This window comes from Struthio camelus, chromosome 4 (genome assembly GCF_040807025.1).
Source record: "Struthio camelus isolate bStrCam1 chromosome 4, bStrCam1.hap1, whole genome shotgun sequence".
Lineage (NCBI taxonomy): Eukaryota > Metazoa > Chordata > Aves > Struthioniformes > Struthionidae > Struthio > Struthio camelus.
The window spans coordinates 7400057-7422368 of NC_090945.1; the positions used below are offsets into that span (position 1 = coordinate 7400057).

At 43.3% G+C, this 22312-nt stretch overlaps 1 protein-coding gene across 3 annotated transcripts in view; it reads right to left on the reverse strand.

Moving 5' to 3' along the window:
- The window catches only part of ADAMTS3 (ADAM metallopeptidase with thrombospondin type 1 motif 3), a 140588-nt gene that overhangs the window by 102493 nt on the left and 15783 nt on the right, over positions 1–22312 (reverse strand). Inside the window, exon 1 of one of the 3 annotated variants that reach the window (XM_009683832.2) lies at positions 9445–9541. The exons of the other annotated variants lie outside the window; for them this stretch is intronic. Within the exon in view, the coding sequence (XP_009682127.1) occupies positions 9445–9450 (6 nt within the window). The 5' untranslated portion in view covers positions 9451–9541. Of the gene's footprint in view, positions 1–9444; positions 9542–22312 lie in introns of those variants that run through there. 3 annotated transcript variants of the gene reach the window in all.

Consider the following 22312-nt stretch of genomic DNA (forward strand, 5'->3'; position numbering starts at 1 on the left):
GGGTCCTTCAGTAACATACAGGTGCTGACAAATAAGCAATAAAAATGAACTCTTCAGTTGGACTCTCCCAAGAAGGGAAGTCAAAAAGACAAGAAGATAATAGCTCTCACCAGTTTACTGAGCTAAAGAATACACCAGCACACAGAGCTGGATGTCTTTCAAATACTAGAGCTTCTCTGGTCTTTGACACTTGTCACGGGTAGCTCCCTATCAGTTTGCAGACAGTCTGGTAAGTCCCTTTGGTGACAATGATGCAGGTCAGGATGTTTTAGGAGGTTGACTCCCTTTGCAAAGTATTCCAACAGCTCTGCCGTTTGAATTCTGGCTGATTTTATGAAACAGGCTGTACCACTCCCTGCACCCGAGCACGCGTGGGAAGAGGCATGTGTGAAAGGACAGGACAGTTACCTTCCAGCTCAAGGACAGCTAAGATTCCACTTGGACAGGGGAACACTGCCTGCACAAGACAGCCATCCCCTGCTTGGGAGGAGGGGCTATGTTTACCAGTATGAATCTGCTTACCTTAGACGGATCTAACCTAAATTCAATGACAGCAATCCAACAGCGAGGAAACAGGGGAACGCATAGACAAGTTTTGCTGTAAGACGTACTGTAACACTTGTACCCGTGACCGTTCAGACCAATTGTCATCAGACAGTCTGGGACCAAAGGGACTACAGCTACACAAGGTAGGAAGGCAGGGCCCCAAAATATAAGCTTATAAAGTTACATAATCCACAGTTCTCCATGTCTCCCTGACAACTATAAAGGAGCCAAGCTTGCAGGCAAAGAGGAGACAAACACGCTTAGAAAGAAGTTCCTCCATCATCTTGGTATCTGACCTTAAAAAGAGAGAAGGAAACTCTCCTCTCTTGCAGCAAAGACACTACCTCTCAGACTACGTATTAGCCATAGGCTTTTCTGCCTCACCTTCTGTGATAGCCACGGGGTCCAAAACCAGGACGTTTCTGGAAGTGAAACACTGCGGGCAAACAAGCACCTTTGACATGCTCTTTCTGAATGAAAGAAAGAGAAGTAGGATACTGGAAGTAACAAGTCAGAGGTAGGATCACGAATAACCTTGACATATTGTTCAAGCTTGCAAAAATACTAATTGATAACTGCTGTACCACTAGAGATTTCTCCAAACCTCTGTATTTTTCCTCCCATTCTTCAAAGCATTCAACGGGCACGGAAGAGGGGCTTATTTGACTGAGAAATGCTGAATATCATTCTCTTTCATGAACATCAACAGAGCTGCTACATAACAAACTGGGGCACCCATAGGACAAGTCTAGTTTCACCATCCATCAGCTCAGAGTGTCTACAAGGAACTCCCAACAGCCTGACTTGTTACACAGTAAATAAATGAATCAATCACCACCTGTGCCTAAGAAACAAAACGCAAAAGCACATACAGCATTCCTAAGTGTCAGAACGGGACTATCTGAAATCTACTCTCACTTCGGGCTGCCAATTGCTTGTTCAGCTCTTAACAACATCTCTTAACACACTCTCAACACGTGATAAGTTAAATGACAAGGCAGATTGTGACACCCTGAGTAGTTTCAGTTAGCACCGTCATTTATCTCACCTACCACCAACGCTGAGGCCGTCAGAGCTGCAGCCAAAGGACCCAGCGCAGTTGTGCATATGGAACCAAACAAAAAACAAAGCAAGACAAAGCTGCTACCTCCCCCTGCCCACTGTATCGATGACACTGGAAAACGTTTCCAGCGCTGTCCCCCTACCCCTTGTATTTCTCCCTTTTTTCCTGTTGGACAATCGCAGGTGGCTGACAGCTCTATCCTGCCGCTAACTAAATAGAAGCCCTATTGAAAAGCATCAAGAGCTCTGTGTTCCCTCAATTTAATATCCCAGCACCAGCCAAGCAGACACTGCACCCTGCCAAGACAAACATATGGGACTTGGCAAAGGGGGAGGGGGGCAGTTTCTGGAGACAGCCCTCCAGTCTAAACTTCTTAAGGAGTCGATATAAACATGCTTTTATAAAAAAAGGTGCTGCCTCGTCTAAAAACACAGATTCAGCGCAAAAACACTACTACCTTTCACCCTCTCTGTTAGTTTAAGGTGTGTTCAGTTCAATGACTGTGCAAAACCTGCGTCACAGCTACCTGCTGCTCGCTTTTTTAATCCAAAGACGAAAACTTTTTGGAGCCACACTGAACACTGGTTGATTTACTGGAAGAAAAATAAAAGCAAAGAAGGATGCTTTGCCTGCAGCACACTTCCCTTTGCCTGCCTCCACCAAAACAGAGCTACAGTAGGTGGAAACTGATTATAAGTTTCCTACATGTGTAGCTCTAGGGTCATACCTTAAATTCACCGTGCGGATATTATTTTGCATGCCATGTGGGATCCATATTTTGTCAAGAATCAACTGATTCTCCGGGTTTCTTCTTTGAAAAACTTAAGTAACACGAGTGAAAGTGTCTAGAAACTTCTGAAGTTGTAGTTTGTACCGTGATGCCCCTCTTCAGGTGATGACTCAAGTGTTACGTTTCAGAATTTCTTCATGAGCCAAGTATAAATCTATTTAGGTAAAAACACACAGCAAAACGCCTAGCACTGAGTTATCTCATGCTAACTCAGAGTTAAGAGCAGAGGCTGTTACCTCGTGGTATTCGGATGGTGTCTTGAGCGTCCATTACAGACAGGCAAACGGTCTCCAGAAGCAGGGCCGCAAGCAAGTGTGCTCCATGCCCGCCCAAGGCGGCAGTCCGGTGCGCTCCTTGCACCTTGGGACAGGAACCCACGCTCCCGCGTGCGGAAACAGGTGGGGGAGAACTGTATTTTTTAAAAGGCTGAGGAGACAAATAAACAGCAAAAAGGCACAAGCGTTCTGCTCAAGTACCTCAGCGCTATGTCTATAACCTGCCAGGGTAATTCACCCAGTGGGTGAATTCACTCACTCTCCTTGGCTTTATTAGGCTTGACTCAAAAAAGGAAGTAGGAATTGGGCTGTGATTGTGACTAATTATTCTGGTAGATGCAGCACTCACGGCTAGCCGTCGTCTTTTTCAAGAGCGTCCTCTGTCCTTCCCCAGACGCGTTGTTGACCGCAGGGAAAGGCCAACAAGCTCCTGTCAAGGTGGAGGCAAAGAGCAGGTTGCTCCAGTTGTGGTACCAGCAGCCTGTTCCTGACACCCCCTTTTCCGAGGGTGACTTGGACAGGCGATTTACGCGAGCACCATACCCTGCGTTAAGCGTGCACAACATCTATTGCATAAATACAGCAGGGCAAGCCGTTACCTTGCTGGAAAAGCCGCGTTTATCACTGATCTACACCCTACAACTCCCTACACCCAGAGGAAAAAAGGAATCCAATTTTAGCAAACAATACATCATACAAACAGAACAAAATTATGGAAAATCGGAACAGATTTAAACACTAAACAAAACTCACAAGTAGCAGCACTACATTTATATAGTCCGATGGCTACACCTACTAAGCTAGCACAGGCATTCAGATACGGCTCCCTTACTAGGACATATCTACCCTGTGGACTCCTGCAGGACCTGCTGGGGCAGAGGCTGTGGCAGACTGCCTGCAGAGAGCTTTCTGCGGGCAACGTGACGGCACAGAGGCACTTTCTTGCTAGATAACGAGCCTCTTTTTCTTACTTTCCAAAAAATCATTTTGGAGAGTCACTGTCCTCAGTAACATTGTTCTGTGCCAGACAAAAACGATTAGCTCAGCCATCCTCATAACACCTTCACAGTACATGCCATACATCTCCGTTCAGGGAGACTTCTATGGATAGCTGGAGTCACGTAACTTAATACATACATACTAGTCCCATTACTCACATACAAAACACATCCGGCAAACCAGGGAAGAGTCCCCCTTCTGTTCCCAACATCACTGAGTTATCTGTAACGCTTACCTACTTTTTTCTCTTTTTCCATTTATTCTACTTTCTCTAGTTATTGCTTACCTAACTTGCATGGATCAGTGAGCATAATTATTAATCAAAATAAAGTGAAAGCAATTAAACATCACCCATTATTCCATTTATGATGTTTTTGAGTAGTTTAGACTCATGGGCTCCTATCACTGTATCACCATAACATCAGGTACTGATCTGACAGACGCGTGAGTAAATGCTACAGATAGTTTAAAAATATTGGACAGTATGGAGAAGATGTGGCATAAATAAATAAAACTAACCAAAGTGACCACAGGCAGCATGCAGGTCAAATTCCAAACAATTAGCCAACACACAACCCAAGGTTTTATCTTAATCTCACTAAAAATGCTAAGAGAAAAGTGCACAGATAAAGAAAAGCAGGTAGCAGTCATTATTTTATCCCCATTGTAGGTTACTGCACACTGCTAGAAGAATTGCAACTAACTGAAAAAGAGGGAAGTCTGCTCTGCCTGAGGGACAGATCTCAGAGACCAAGGGTTGCTGCTCTGCTCTCCCTACCACCCTCAGGACCAGGCTCCCTCTCTGCTGCGGCGCTGAGGGCCCAGGGAGCTTCTCACGCGCTCCTGGAGAAAACGAGGCCAGCAGGAACAGCCTTCCACACTTTGAGTAGGCTAAAGGAAACAATGGTGGCAGAAAACAGACAAGCAAGGAGCTGCCCCACGTGACAGAGAAAGAGCTGGAGAGAGAATTAAATGCCCGCAGCACATACAAGTTAGCTAGACGTGCTGCTGAAAGTCTCACTCGCTGACACGCAGAGAGGCCCTGCCCTCACGCGTTTGCTAGCCCATCTGAAAACATGACATATCAAGTTCTGATGACACCAACATAAGGAAGTTGCTACTACATGAAGTTACAAGCAGAGCAAGGTAGACACTTAACAAAGCAACCTCAGAAGGAGGGCGCGAATCCCAGCTGCGCAGGGAGGCCGGCCGAGGAGAGCAGCTGTTCGCGAGCACCACGAGCCAGGCAGGGGCGCAGGTTCAACCCCACGGGGTGGCATGGGCTGCCCCTACGGACCTGTGCCGCTGGCACCTTCGCCTCTGGCGAAATTAGGTTCTCGATCACATAAGGGGATACAGGCCCCTGGTGAGGTTCAGCTCACAAGACTGGCAGGGAACGGAAAAGTCCTTCCAAAAGGACATATTTCTCTCGCTGCACATCTTCTGCATGTTAAAGTATTTATGGTCTCAACATACTTGGCATATAAAAAATACTACACATCAGAAGAATGCTGGAAAAAAATAATATGGTATTACAGTGTACATTTTGAGAAACAGATGTTACTGATCCAACTGCTGGGTGCCTACAAAGAGAGGAGCTTTGCACACGCAACTCCTCCGTCCTCACGGACGGGCCTCCAGCCCCCGCCGGATCCCTCTGAGGCTCCCTGGGCTCTAGGCAGACACATAGGTCTTGGGGCAAAACACGAGTGCTTGCCGGCTTCTTAAGCACCAACACCCTTCTCGCTGTTTCTGGTACAACGAGCAGGAATTCAACAGTTAATTTTTCCTCTTTGGAAGATCAATGTGATGTAAAAGTCAATGCTGCATCAAGCGTTTTAGCCGTTGCACAACTCCTGGCATTTCCATTTCAGAATTAAAGCAACAGTTTCTGAATCATTTCGGTCTCAATTCTTGGAGCCTATTAAAAATATATGGCATAGTGAAGTGTAAGATTTTTCTAATTAAAAAAATATTCTTACAATGAGACAGCTTTATTTAAAAATGTTAAAAACAATTTCAAATGAAATTAAATAGTCAAACGGTAAATGTTACTCAAATTTCACAGCAACCTGAATTATACACACGGCAGACATTTCTGACTGACCATCTAGTATCAGATTTTTATGGCAAAAACATCTTCTGCAGCTACAAAGAAAAAATATTACCTGTTCAACTGAACACCAGGATGAAAACTCAGAAGGAGAACGAAAACACGGGAATGTTTAATATCCTTTTACAAGCTATGGGCACAATTTATGAACAAGAGGCTAAAATACACTCGTACTAAAATACTAAATGTCAAGCTGACCAGAAACAATACACTCATTTCCTAAAGTAAGAAGAGTTCTTCTTGGGCTTAATAAACGCATTTTAAATACAAACGCATTTTTCATTTTAAACCTATTCAGCAGAGTCAGTGTAATCTGAGCAATAAAAACATTGCTCTCATTTGACACTATAGCGAAAAACGTAAAACGTAATCTAGTCAAAAGACATGCACAGCAGACCATTTGCAGAACAGGAATTAAGAATACAAGGAATTGATCGTGATCTGTAAATATCTAAGTGGAGAAGAGACTGCCAGTCACTAACGGTCCACTAATGTAGCAAAAGATGAAAAAAATAAGAAGAGAGGACGGCAAATTAAGCTTGATGAATTCAGATCATTAATATGCAATCCTGTATGCCTGTGTTTTAAAATGAGATGCTTGACCCAAGCCATGACGAACCTAAAAATATAATAGCAGCATAATAGATTCTTCAGTGGTTAAAACCCTCAGCTGAGACAGACGTCCTTCTAAACCATATGCCCTGTGCAATCAAAGAGCTGGTGGTGAGAGTCTCCTCATGAAACCTAGGTCTTGTAATATCCAGGATACCAGGCTGGATAATAAAAACAGACTGGTATTCTGACAGAAATCTTTAACTACATTTAAAATGTACACTATTTGGCAAATACTTAAAATAAAAGACTATTCCATGTTAATTTCTGTATCCCATGTGAAAGCAAAATCCTTCACCACAATTTTTGGTTGCTTCCCCTATGCACAGCAGCTTTCTCAGCACACTAACTGATGCACCATTTTAATGAGCAAAAGACATTAAGACAACCCACAGAACTAACCAGTATTCTGTTGCCTCTGCGTAGAAGAAAAGAAAATGGCAATATATATTACTGGGTCAGCGTGCAGAACTAAAATTAAGCTTTTTAGCCTCCTCTTCGAACATACATAAGAAAATTCCTTTATGCTGAAATTTCTCATGCTTGGTTTTAATCCAAAGTTTGGGCAATTTTTTTCCCCTTTCAGAAAGTCTATGAAAAATCAATGGAACCATATGAAAACGAGAAAAAAAAAAACAAGCTTTCGTTCTATGTGGAAAAATGTGTGTCTATTTTTTGTTCTTGGAAAACCTACAGAGATTCATTTAACAGCACAGAACTGGCACACAAAATGCTTTGTCCTTACAGAAGAAATCGTGGTTTTGAAATATCAGTTATTAAAAACTGAAAAGTATGCATGGAACATGCTCAGTGAAGTCAAGTATCTCACTGAGCCCAGCATATCTCTGTGGAAATATTTACCGAGTACAAGTTTTATCCTTGTGGCAAATATAGAAGCTCCATGCTAGTAATTATTTTATAGTAAAACGGTACTGACTGTGCAATAGGAAATTTCACTTCTGTGAAAGGAGCCTGAAGTGTGTAAGATAACGGGTACCTAGCCTTTATGCCACAGTTAAATTTTGTATGTACAGGATTGCCAGTTCTTGCAGTAAATGTGTTTTCACAACTCCTGGAGTCATGGGATCATGAGAGAGTCATAGCTTCCTTTAAGAAGTGGAAAAGAAAACAAAAACCAAGTGCATTTGATAGCTTTCAAAGGAGGAAAAATAAAAAAGAACTTCACATCAGGCACTGAATACTCCAAAAATTACAAAGCAAATAAAAAGAATCCCCAAATACTAACATCTCCCGACCTGGAGGATGGAAATGGGGACACCTGAGGTCAGCAGCCTCATGAATATGGCAGCAACAGCAGCAGTATTTATCTACTACCTGCACTCAGCAGGCATGACCACCACCACCACAGAATTATTGACAATTGCAAATATTTCAGATACTGAACACCACCACGTTATTACATTAGGCAGCGCTGCCAGTATCCGTCCTGCATCATCTAAGCTGGCCGACCAGGTCCCACTCTGCGTTTTTCCCCATCTCCCTCCTGCTCCAGGGCAGGGGGAGCGAGAGGCCAGCTAGTCGACCCTTCCCCTCTCATCTGGCAGCTCCCCGACCTTTAAATTCTCTCGCTTGTTACTGATAGCTGTACGCTCACGTGAGCGCCGAGTCTCTGCGTGTTCTGCTGCTTACCTGGACACGTGTTTACAGAGCTATAAACTCTGGTTTTTACCTCTCCTTGTGGAATCCCAGGTTATGCAACACGTTTCACACCACAGGACATTCACCTCTACAGCAGACAGATGTGAAATGCTCCCACGCTGACCAGTTATTGATCATCTCTATGATTTTCCAGGGCACGGGGTACCTCAAATCCTAACATATACCCTGCGCAAATCCGTGAGACGCGTACCTCCCGCTTGACACCCTTTGGAAACTCTAGCAAAAGCATATTTCGGGGCATCTGTTAGATCCCTTCTGACTCCTCTTTGCTCTAATATTTAAAAGGTATAAATTAATTATTTTTTGCATCATCTGCACTGAGTTTAGACACAAGCATGCTCACACGGAGACGTTAGCTTGGGTTGCTCCCTCCACAGCTGGCCATAACTGTCTACCCATGGAGCTTCTTCTATAGGTCATCTTCACAAAACGTATAGAAGAATAATTATAAAATCCAGACGAGACTGAAGATAATCAAGGCGAGAAACAGTAAGACACTGGACAGCTTCGCTTAGCTTTATCAATTTCCCTTTCCACAAGTAACAAGCTACAGGGTTTGTTATCTATGTTCTAAGAAGCACAGAAGTCACCTCTGCAAAGCGCTTGGCCTTTCAAAGGAGTCAGAAGGGCCGCACTCGCCGGGCCTGTGCTGCGCAGGACTTGATGCTGCTGCTAAGCTACCCACTGAGGTAACAAAGACTGTCCTTGCACGTTAGACTTTCCAAGATACTAAAATTCAATAAAAACTAAGGGTGAAAAAGAGAGATCACTTGAAATACAGACTTACCAGACAGAAGAACCAGAGAACTAATGTATTTTACGCTGAACAGAGAAATTCTATTGATCCAAAGCTAGGACGCACCATTTCAAAGTACCGACAGGCCAAAGGTAGCAATATTTACAACAAACTCATTATTTTCTATCTGTTCTACATCTTTTTGCAAAGATACCAAGGCAAAAATCTCTCAAAGGAAAAGTATAGTTTTACACTGTGGTGATTTAGTCAGGTATGAAAAGATGACAAAATGACACTTCAATTTGTATGAGGTTAGAGGTCTGTATGCAGTGCTATTGCTTTTTTTTTGTTTGTTAAAAAAAGACAAAATAGTTCAAAGCTACTGACAATATTGCAAAAGTAATCTATGAACATGAAATACTGGTTTTAAATCTATGTGAAAGTAAATCTTTTACCCTATTAAAAGGGACAATAACACTTTAGCTCTATCCATCATTTCAAGAAACTCCTGATGAAACACGAGGTCAAGAGGTCAAAGTGACTAACTTACAATTTCAATAACTCTTTCAGAGCCTGGATCGCCAAGTCACAATTAGAATTGCAGCGTGACTCTCCAGAAAGGTTACAAACCTGCATGTAGAAGCTTAGTTTCTGCAACAGACAAACTCAGAACTATCTTGTCTGCTTTCCACTTCTTCCTTCCTTCTCAAATAACCCTGAACAATATTTTCTGTCCCGTCTTGTTTCTTGCTCCCGTTGCAAGCCTCAGACCATGTGGCTCTGAGGTCAAATTCCAGATACGAGCAAGTACAGCACTGAATAAACAAGGAACATCAAAAAAGGTATTACTGAATATGGCTTCTGTATCTCTACTCTACAAAATACAGTTTCAAATTCAGTACAAACACTACAGTCAATAAGAACTTTGAGAGAGGTTACAAGGATTAAGTTTTGAGAACATTGACTATTTCAGTATCTATTTACTTTCTTTTACTGAGACACATACTTTACCACATGTGATATGTGAAGGCAGAATGTGAATGAGTGCCCAATTCATGTGCGCTGTGTGTGTTATCAAGGGTCCACAGAAGTTACACAATCTGGTTTTTATTACTGAAACTATAAAAAAGGGTTGTACTTACTAATTTTAATAAGTTTGGACTAGTTCATAAACTGTTAGTTGTGAGTACAAGAAAAAAAATTTAAGTAGTAATATGCTACTTGGGTAACAAAGAGCAAAAATCCAGAAAGGAAATTATTTGTCAAACTGCCTTAAAAAACACTGTGTTGTGAGAACACATAGCCAAGACTAAACGGTGTGATTCACTAACAAACAGATTCAAACTAGAAAACAGATACCTGGAGCAGCACCCTATCACCAGTGATTTGTTTCAGATCATTTTTTAACCACCTGCACTAAGGACAGTATCTTTTAACTGAGCTCAGACATGCCCACTGATGCCTCTCCACTCCTCCAAACGTGCGTGGGCTTACCTTCTGCATGCCAAATACAGAAGTAGCACTGAACATTCCTCTTTCCTGAGTTTTGACTAGGTCTTCATACATGACATAGAAGTTACCACTAGAACAGCAGTACCCAGAGCAGAAAGCCTACAAATATGGGCAATATGGAAATATCCATTTTTCAGCCTGACAGTACACGTCCGTCTACCGTATCAGCAGCTGTTTCTACTCTTCCTTAGTTATATGAGATAGGACAAACAGGACCATTATTCCAATCTTTATACAGCAGGTCAAGCCTGCAAACCTATCACTTTAAAGGTACGAATTACAAATAAAACCATGCTCTGTCTTCAGGAGTAATTTTTCAAACTCCAAAGTGAACTATAAAGAAGAGTCTAGAAGTTCTGGCAATTGAAGCTTGAAAATTTCAGTTTTATGAAGAGTCAGAGCTTTTTCACGCAGATTTTCTACAGGTTCCTGTTCCCAAATCCCTTTCTAGAGAAGTTGAACTGAGTAAAACATCTCTGTCTTTGGCATTATCATAACCAGGACAGCTTAACACTCAAATTATGCCTGTTCTTCTCACTTCCATGTAAGTCGTAACGCACTGCCGGGGAAGTATTTTAATCCACCTTCAAATAAAGCATTCTCTCCGACCCAAAAAGGCATTGAAAAAAAAATCCAAGTAACAGTATTAGACGATTCCTGTTAGATGTTCCTGAGAGCCCCCAGTATGCCCCCAAAATTAAGCTCTCCTCCTCTAAAGAGTTTATAGTCCACTTGGATTTCATCACTTCACATTGCTCAGATGTCAGCCTCAGGGGCCTCCATTTCCTCTCCCGCTTCCAACCCCCCAATACATCAATTTACTCAGATTCATTTGACGCTGACACACACAAATACACCGCCTTAATGCTTCACTTCAAGATTGGTCTCAGGGGGACAAGCAACACTTAGCTTTCCATTGCCACCCAGAAAATACCATGTGGATGCAATCAAGGCAAGCAGCTATCTCCTTTACCTTGCATCTTCTGGCTCACCAGCACGCGAGCTACCCTTTTCCCATTTCGTCTTACCACTCTGGCACACCCGGATGCCAAGCTGAGAGGTGCATCACCTGATGTAGCCGTAGCAATTAACGCAGTCTTTTGCTTCTGATTGACTGCTCATTCAGACAAAAAAGGTTTGCCAGTTTGTTACACAGATGGTCTTTCTTGAATTTCAACTTTCTACAATCAGATGAAACGTTACTCAAAGCCAGCTCAACAATTATGCCTTTCTGTGAATTCCAGTTAGGGTTGTTTTTCAAGTTTCCAAAATGCTTTCTTTTCTCTTTCATATCATAAAGAAGTGCAATTTTCACTTCCTTCGAACATGCACTTTCAGGCAGGACATAACGTTCACTGCTACGGCCTCAGCAAAAGACATTGAGAAAGCCTAGGAAAAAAATCAATACTAGCGAAATGTTGCTTAAAAGACACAGCAGGAAACAGTTTTCGTGCCAGTCATCCTATCTCTCCCTAGTTGAAGGATGAGGAATTATGCAGGACTGTCAAAAAGAAGGGATCGATTTTACTTTCATCTGGGCTTTCAATTGTTTAAAATCCTGCTGCTGCGCTGTCCTAAAAGGAGAATAAATAGAGACCTTGTTTTAAGATAAATAATGAAACTTCACTTTCAGCTTCCAAACAGCATTCTGTAAATGCTTCCCATGAGCACACAGTGAGAAAAGCTAAACCACCCTCACCTTTTCAAAATGAATATAGCTCAAATTGGAAGATGGCAAAAGATCTCTGGAAATCGGCTTCCTCCGTTTACCTACAGAAATATATAATATGGTGCTAACAAGATACTCAAATAATGCCATGGCTTTTCAGTCAAAACTTCCTACAATCCACTTTCATCTGTCTCTCATGTTCTCCAGAAAAATCAGGAGCTATTTAACGTGAGCAATAAAGCCCAGATTTTGGCAACCATCTGCACAGGAGGAGCAAAGAAAAGGGAAAGGAGACATACGGCTGACCAGGGACTTCTCAAGCTCGACCAAGGCCCAGATGGTGAAGCAGCTCCTGGGAGGTTGTTCTAACCCAGCCCGAGCTCACGCACCCCTGGGGTTTGCCGGCCTCCCTCCCTCCGGAGGCTACAGAGACAAAACTCCCCTCTTCCAAAGTGCCCAAAAGGAAGGAGCTTTTCCCCTTTGCTCCTCTGAGCGCAATCTGGGCCACAGACCCCAAACAGGCGAGAAGGCTAGTTTTCAGCAGGAATCATTTATTCATAAAAATTCTCCATTCAGGTAAAAGAAAGGCTTACTGCTCTTGTCAGCAGCTTATCACAGCTTACTGTCAGATAAGGGAAAACCTCCTCATGTGCAGATTTGGAAAGAGTCCCGTCCCACAAGATGGGCTCTGCCTGCTAACAACCAGCAAAATCTCATTTCCAACTCCAACTATAAAGGGAATACTCGGACCAAGAATTTCGTAACAGTTATGACTGGGTGATCCTTTAACACATGAGAAAGACATTTGCTGTGCGAGGCCTCTTAAGCTTTGGCTAAATGGAGTCGTGCTTGAGGAAATCAGGTTCTCCCCTTTCGAGATGCCAGCAGATGGTGAGTGCTTTCAACTTTTATTAAGGTCAGCCAGGGCAGAAGAGGGGCTCATCACTTCACTCACAACATTTTTACAGACAGTCATTATGATTTACATGGACTTTTAAAAATCTTAAAGGACAAATGGCAAGCTGATAATCACAACTGTAAATATAAACTCAAGAGAACTGATTTAGTGTGGTAGAGGAAGCCTTATACATTCTGACAGTTTCCTTTAATTTTCTTCTGGACATCTGTTTCACCAGCAGTCTTAGTTTCCAATCCCCTACTTATTTTCTTACTGCTACTGTCCATCTATCGCACTGCTGGTAGAAATAACTCCCTGTGTAGTGTAAGACCGGCAACAGTCCTACCTGAAACAGAATCCTTCAGGAACACTTTGGGAAAGTTTTCAAATGAAATAGTCTTCCACCAGAGAAAGCTGTATTTGATACAGTTCCTTAAGGATAAAACAATATATTCTTCCAAAAGATACAGAGACAGTAAAAACAGTTCAGTCAGGCAGAAGCCCAACACCACCTCAAAATCTGAAAGTGAGGCTAACTCTAAGAGCAGTCTGCTGGAAAAAGTTCACTCCTCATTAATTCCAACCTTATTCGATGCTATGAGGATCCACGTGCAGAAGGGACGCTCAGGAGGGGAACAGCCTTTCAGCTCGCCAAGAAGAGGACAAAGCAACTGGTACCATGCTGTCCCCTAAAATGACTTCATAGAGCCCCACTGGCCAGGTGATTTGTCTGAGAGGAGCTGGAGAAGGTGGTAAGAAATAGGCTGACTACATCCGTGATCTCTACATATATCCATGAGAAACCTGCACAGCTTTCATCCCCTCTGCCATCTGAATTTTGTCCTGAACTGAAGAAATGCGCTCAAGAAAGGAAAGAGAAGATAGAAGAGTTTGGAGGCAGCATGCCAACAAGGTAGGACACTTCCAAGTATTACTTCTGGGAATTACCCACAACAAACTTGCCAATACCATGAGAGGGACCAGGCAAATCTAGCACTGTCTTGGCTTCCAGGTCTATGCATGCAGTTCTGGGCCAGGGAAAATATTAATGCAGAGGCTGATTCACTGTCTCTGCTCAAGGGATCAGAATTATAAGATGACACGAAACCCCAAAAACCCAAAGATCATTTTGACCTGCAACTATTAGACTTCATCCAAACTGCCAAAAACACCCTGTCAGTCACTTCTGTCATTTGAAGATGACTGCTCCCAAACTAACCCGTTCAAGGAAGGAATTAATTTACTCCTGTAAGGTGAAAATACCACAGATGAGCAGGCACTTTGCACTGACTCCCAAAATGCAGAACCTGCCCAACATCGTCATCAGGACAGAGTAACCACTCATGGAAAGGGCAATGACCAAAAGGTACTCTCCACACGGGAGGATTTCAGGAACATACTGCAAGAGATGCATGCAATGGTACGTATGAACACGCACGCGTAGTTGCACTGCTATTATACTCCTTGCTTCAACCCCAAATATCACATCATCCATGAAGGAACAAAACCACTTCAGGTGAAGTATTAAGCAGATATTGCCAGGATCCTGTGCATGAATGACAAAGGAGTAGGTCTCTGTTCAAAACATTTAGGCTTTGATGTTCTCAACAGCTTTTACATTTAGACTGTGGAGACAGACCCTATCCTACCTCGCCCCATGTCTCCAGCAGAAGAGATAGGGAACAGTACAATTCAGAGAATATCAAATGATAAGAAAGTATCCTGATGATATCTTAGTTTATCTGCAATCTTATTTCTACAATGAAGGTAGGTTGGGTGCTGTAAGGAACCTACTGAGAGACAATGCTAGCTTGGGCTGTGGTCTCTTATGCAACGGTAATTTTTAATAGCCATCTAAAGGTTAGCACGGCAGAACTGAGAGAGGAAAAATAATTTCAGAGGCTTCTTGTATTCTGGCAGCACATTCTTCTCTTCACTGAAATGCAAAGGAGCTTCATTCAAGGCCTCATCAAAACGCTTCTCCTCATTAACAAGAATGGATGAGTCCCTTTGCTGGTCAGAAATTCCTTCTTTGATACCCGTAAGCAGAAGGAAGGCAAGAATTAAACATCCTGCAAAAAAGCTGAAAATCAAGTCATGCTCAGCTCTGACCATCATCTGCTTCTGACCCCCCCCCCCCCCCCGAGTTCAGACCTGGCAGATGGGTCCTAATGGTATTGCCTCAGACCATGACAGCCCATTCCAACTGCCAAAGCTATCTTTGCAAAAACAGCTGTGAGAAAGCTTTTTCAGAGTAATCAGATTCCCCTTTGGAAGAAGCAGCATTGTTAAGGCGGCACTTTTAACAACTTCGACAAATTCTGAGAAAGCAGTGCAATAACTGTAAGGAAACCCATGAACGTGGCTTCTCCCAGGATTTCCTGACGACCTCCTCAGTGCCCTTAGCTAAGAAGTCACAAAAAACAGGCCTGCAGGAAGAAAGCCAAGACTGCTCACGCTGATTGCTGAAGGGACAGGACAGAGTAGTTTGTTCTTGCAGCACAACTGGGAATCTCCCACTCAGGAAAGGGATTTTCCCCAGAGCCTTCCAGAAAGCTGAGATGACAAATTGCCAGACCAGCTCCCTCCATCTCTCCTCTGTGCCAAGACTAGGAGGGAGAGAGTTCAAATACGCTCCTATTCCAGTGAGGAATAAAGGAGGTTTTCTCATTCCCTTAGAAGAGATAGCAAGTACCACACAACCAAGCACTGAAATACATGCTGCTTCCATTCCCAGCATTAGCCGTGGTGCTTCCCCGCTGCAGTCAGGCCATTTGCACACTGCCCGCCTTCAGTGGGGTGACACGGCTCTGTGAGCCCTGCTTTCTGTCTGAGGAAGTAGGAGAAGCTGCCATGATGGAAGAATATCAGTCATGCATCTTACCATATCCTCCATCATGGCTTTTGTCATGGAGCAACTGACTGCAAAATACTAATGAGGAGGCTGAGTCTGTTTGGGATGCTAGAGCAAGCCGTTTGTAAACACTGAACGCTTTGGGGAACCTCTTCCAAAAACTGCAAGCAGCCCAAGCCTCAGCACAACCTCGTTTTTCAGCCACATGATAGCTCACCACAAGTGACAGCAAACATTTATTTACTACACAGTAATACTTACGGAATAAACACAGGTGAAATCAGTATCGAATCTGGTTTTGTTGCCATTCAGGGAAAAGGTTTCATCAGAAAAGCAAGGACCAGTATGAGGAAACTCAAAGCCAGTGAGTTTTGGAACCAGCTCCTGTTGTAGCCCTAAAGCAAGAGCCCCTAACGCTAACTTCTCTGTCACAGCAGTCCAGCTGACAGAGGCCGAGCACGGTTCAGTGCTCACACACGCTCCTCCTGGGCTCTGTGCGGTTTGGAAAGTTGGACTGGAGAGCAGACCCTGCGTTACTCTGAGGGTGAAGTGAAGGGATTATGTTTTTGTTTAATGGTCCAGGAATAACGGCAACTTCCCTCTTTCTCCTCTGCAGAGCCCCCCATGTCACAAAAACACTAATGCGGGTGTACTCCACTTACAAGGGCAAAGGAACAGGGGGTCTACATACTGCTTTAGCAAAACTGTTTTCCATAAAGTTTAGCTCAAGAAGGGCTGTAAAACCATAACTGCTGTACAGAAACATGCTGCTGGAATATAAACCCCAAAATATCCCAGCCCGTGCACAAGAGATGCTTATTTTCCTCAATTCATAATAACAGAATCACAGAATGGTTTAGGTTGGATGGGACCTCTGGAGATCATCTAGTCCAACCTCCCTGCTCAAGCAGGGTCCTCCAGACCATATTGCCCAGGATCACATCCAGGCAGGTTTTGATTATCTCCAGCGAAGGAGACTCCACTACCTCTCTGGGCAACCTGTTCCAATGCTCTGTCACCCTCACAGGAAAGAAGTTTTTTCTCAGGTTTAGGTGGAACTTGCTGTGGTTCAGTTTCTGCCCGTTGCCTCTTGTCCTGTTGCTGGGCACCACGGAGAAGAGATTGGCCTCATCCTCTTGACACTCCCCCTTCATAACAAACACACACCTCTCATATTTTAACCATTTCCACATCTCTGTAAGCGATTCTATCAATGAAATGAAGAATAAGCAAAGAAAGATGATAAAAAAACAGTCATTCTACTTTATGACACACACAACACCCTCCAGAAAGATACATGTGGGATTACAGTACACGTTACACCGATTTTCTCTCCTTAAAGTACGCCACATGAAAACATTTAAAAATAAACTAAAAACTAATAGATGCTATTTTCAAGTGTAACTGCTATGCTAGAGAAGTGCACGGTTTCCCTCTACATAAACATTCACACGCGGAGGCACGCAAGCACACGTGCGCTCTCGCATACCCGAGCGCGGAACCTGGAACTGAGCCGAGGGCACGGCAGAGCACAGACACCCAGGCCTCACCGCAACAGGGCGGCAGAATTAAGGAGGGAAGGAATTAAAAGGGCAATTACAGTATCAAAGAAGCAATACTGTACCGATGGAAGATGATGAGAAAGGACAGGAAATCGCTCAACGGTTTTGTACTTTAAATATGTTCTTTTCCAATACAGAAAACGATGCAAAGTTCTCTCCTACCGCAGAGAGCAAGGAAACACATTGTTCATGGAGATGTATCGCTTGTGTTAAAATGTGAAAAATGTAAACCAACCCTATGATCTTCGTAACAGACGCAACAATTTTAATAAAATCAGCTCAGGACAGTCCTCCAGATTTAAGAAAGGCACGCACAAACATTATCTGTTATTGTTTCTTCATGGTTGAAATATGCGTTATCTTGAATTTGTGCTACTAAAGGGATTACTCTGAAGCTATATACGTACACTATTAAGTGACCTGTTGAGACATATTTTACCTGGTTATTAATGTGGGAAAAAAAAGCATAAATACATTTCTTTTCAGATGAAAGTGCTGCTAAGCAAGAAAATCATCATTTCTCAAGCAATCAAAATCAACTTCAGACACCAAAAAACCAGAATTCTTTAACTATGCTGTTACTAAGCAAGCAGAAAATGGTTTTTTCCCCTTCTTTTTCCTGATCAAGCACTATGGCATAAATGAAGAAGGAACTTAAAAGCATTTAGCCTTTGGACAGCTTATATAGGGGACTGTTGAGCTACCTGGAGAAAAAGAAAACCTTAAATAATTCTGCAGCGTCAAGTAGAGATGCCTAGTCCAATTCCAATGCGCATACGACAGCGCTGCTGCACGCACGCCGGGGTTTGGGCCCTGGAAGCGCTATGCAGGTGCTAGCGGCGCAGTGTTTTGTCAGGAATCACTAGCCCCAGTTTTGAGCAACGCATTACTATAACCAAAGCGATAAGGAGGCAAAATAGGTTACTTCAGAGGTATCCTTCAAATACCTTCCTGAAGTCTGCTTACAGTCCCAATTCCTGCTCTTTCCCTCTGCCCCTGAGAAAGCACACCTAGAGAAGGCTGAAGGGGGGGGGGGAACATTCTCACATTTGTCCTTGATCCCTTTTCTCAGCAGAAATGCTTTTCTTGGTCCTGGTTCAGTCTCCAAGGCCCAAGAGGCTCACCTTATCTATACTGATGTGCCCCACCAGTCCCCTCAGCTCAGTCCCAACCTTTGTCACTACAGGAACTGTCCTCTTCATTGCACCTTCAGTTGAATGGAAAAGGACCATGGGGCGGGGACACGTGATGTATCTCTCTCTTCATCTATCTTTTATTTACCAGACCTGCCCATGCCCCCAATTTTTCCTTACCGAGGAACCTGCTGCTCAGTAACATTTGTGTAGGGAAGAGGAAAAAGAGAGAGCTACCTCCCTCCCTCTCTTTGCTGGGGGAACACAGTTCTTGCCGGAGGGATTTCTTCAGTGCATGGTTCAGTGAGTCAGGCCTTTTGCTATTGTGCCCCATTTTAAAAAACACACGACATCTTTTTCCATTTGGAAAACCTCATACCCGAACTGATTGCATATTTCCATGCTATGAAAGATATTGGTGCAGTTCCTTATATTTTGGTGTAAATTGATCTATTTTAACTCTGCAACTACTGTACGTCTATTCAGTTTTTCCTATGACCACGCAGTCCTTGGAACAGCAAGGAGAGAAAGCTGCAATCCATAGGAAAATTATCATTTTAGAGGACGACGAGGCTGGTGAATCAGCCTTGAAAACATGAAGCACACAACTAAGTGGAAATTCTGAGCACAACCCTTTTTACTACCTACAGTAAGTAAAAAGCATGGATGTTTCCCAAATTCACCAGCCTCTAACAGGCAGCCAGGAAGTCAGCACGAAGGTTTCTAAAAGTACCTGCTGAAGCAAAGAGATTTTCTCTGCATCTCTAAAAAAAGAGCTTTCCTTTCATCTAGGCTTAATTTTACTTTGGTAAGTGGCCTAAGGTAACAGTTCAGAGGAACAGGGGGAGGCAAAAAGGACTGGTGAAGAACACAACTTGGAAGGCCCAAGTCCTTCTCGCTGCTCTCTAAACCGGTCATGCCATTTTTTGCAAATAATCTCTAAGCGATTCACGTGTCTGCCTGTGGTATCTGCCTTCTCAGGACAACGCAGGCACAAATTCTTTGACGTTTGCCTGGGAAAGGGAAAAGAGAGGTCTTATGGCACACTGGGAAAGGAGAATTTGTTCTAATCCTAGAATACGACAGATGTAGGACAGGAGAAGAGAAGGAGACAGAAGAGCTAGGAATCCCTAGGCCTGTATAGATTTGCAGAGGCAAATCTATCAATGGCCCAAACCTAGCCAGTGAAGGAAAAAAAAGAAAAGAAGAAAAAAAAATGAAGCTTGAGGAAACATCTGCATAAACTCTGATTATACTACATGAAGTAGGGATGAAGTAGCAGTTTGTTTTGAGTGCCAACTTCAAGGAGAAGCACCCTAGACATATGGAAGTCTCTTCTACATTGTTATTTTATATTATATTGACACTCCACATTGATCACCATCCTCTTCCTTCTCAATACTTCCTTTCGTGTTTAACGTGAAACGTCTGAAATCTTCATTCAACAACACGATAGCGCTGTGTTTTTCCAAGTTTGGTCTGGAGTTTCTGAACTTTGAGAAATCCTCTTTCCTTTGGATTACTATGTTCGAGAAGTCTGCATCAGTGTCTGGGAAGTGCTACTTACTGTAGAGGTGACAGGGATGGATGAACTCCAAGCCCAGCCTGACAGAGACCGAGGGTGACTGACCCAGCAGTGTTTCCTCAAACCAGGCCGACTGACCGAGGTTACTAGCCTGGGCCTGTCAATCCAAAGAGGCAGCTGGAACTTATCAAGCCTAGCTAATGAGCCTACAGCGCTGCCAACTGCAGCAAAACGCAAGTAGTAAGAACAGGCATGGCAGGTTATGGGAGTTCGCTGCAAGGATGTAACTCCTGGGGGAAGGGCACAATAGGGCAGGTAGCATGAATACAGAAAACTTGAATCAGTCCGAGATACTAATGCCATCTACGCAGAGCAGCGCACAGTCCGGATGCGGTTTTATCTGCCTGTTTATTTTGATTTCCTGTGTTCTGCGCTCTCAGAAGGTACAGGGTTACCAGATGTCCACTTAACTGCAGCCCGGGCAGCGGAAGTGCACAGCTTCCCACGCTGCCTCCACAGCCCTCAGCCGTAATCGAGTTGAGACCCCTGGGGGTGAGGGACCGTCCATTTTTGAGCCTCAGCACTCATCTCGTCCCTCCTGCGGGAGCCCAAACCTTAGGCCTGCCGTGGCTGTGTCCCAGCACAGGCTCACTGGTGTCACCCTGAGACTCTGCAGCCACCCGGAAGTCAGGATGCTCTGATGACCTTCGCGCAGCACTGCTGAATCCCCTCATCCGGTTCTTTATTAAGGCTCTAGAATTAACCTCATCCTCATGAGTACATAAAACCCGCGCATACGCTGTAACCAGAGGCTCAGCAGCAATTTAAGTATTTATCTTCAAAATGCTTTCCTAACATGCTGAGAGTAAAAAGTCACCAGCTCCTAGAAAGCTATTTCTTCACTTAGTAACATACCATTGCCAGCTTAGGGGAAATGATGTTGAAACTAGCCTTTAGTACTAACAGGTGAACAAGAAATCTGCCTTCAACTGAGTGTGGGTGGAACAGCAGGTAATAAAAAGCATTTGAAACAAATCAAAATACCTTGAAAATGCTTAGATCCACGTTTGCACTTGACCACATGCATGAACATAGGCATTTTTTTAAAGGGCTTTCCTGAACCAGTGACTAAGCCTTTGCGTAACTATCTCTAGTACGAGTATTTCAAACACATTTACCCAAGGAAAGCAACTGCACGTTTCTGTACTTCCTTCCATTCAAAAACTTCAAAACGCATTAATGAAATGAACGCCACAACCACCAACGGTAGGAAACTCTCATCAGGCTCCCTTCACGAACACTGAAATCAAGACGCAGAGTTAAAGACTAACACTTCAGAAGTCGCTATTTTCAAGAGGTCTCCGCAAGGGGATTCTGATGTGAAAAAATCAGAACCAAACTTTGAGAACACGATGAAACTCCCAGAACACCAAAAGCTGGACGTTAGCTTATTTTAAAGAACTCATTGGGCTGGTTTCAGCAACATGTAGAAATTTCCTTATGTCTCCGTAACCTTAGAAAAAAGGATGACGATAAACAGATGAAGAATAATCTCTTACAAATAAGATATCCGAGCAGTCTGGTTATTCTTGCCAATTGGTCTATCTTTACGGACACCCCTAGCTTAACAGCTGAAGGTCAGAAGGCAGGCAGACCCCTGAAGACATTTCATTGGCACACCGTTGCTTTTACAGATGAGTTAATGTAAACTGATGCAGCCTTATGGACTCGGAAGGCCATGGTTTTCTAACGAACAAGGTTGAAAACATTTTGCTTGTTATCCAAAGTCAACGATTAAAAACTCAGCTTCCTTGGGCTAGCCCTTTTATTTAATAGCAGTAAAGTTAATGTTCTGCAAGAAACCAAAGACAACCATGACTCATTTTTTGGCATAACATAAATATGAACACAAACCAAATCATAATTCACATAAGGATGCACATGTCTATAAAGAATAGTGCTCGTCTAAAACCTAAGTAACATCTAAAAGCATCACAAATCAATAACTGCTTACAAAGCAAGAAAAGCTAATTCAGAAACTGAAGTAGTTTTCTTTACAACAAAAGGTAGAGACTTTTATTTAAGACTTTCTACCTTGATATTTTTAAAGGTAAAGTTTGCTGTATTATCTTTGTTTACAATCTGGAACATTTATAACGCTTTTCTGAAGTTGCTATTTTTCATCTTCTGCAGCAGGTACAGTACTGCACCAGGCACAAGCAATCTGTCAAAAACTGCCTTCTACTAAATCTGCACCGAACTGCGCTAGTTCCACCTCCCCCTTGAAACATCTTGCAATTATTTCCTGCTTTCCTCTAGAAGCACGCTGATTCCTTCTTAGCACA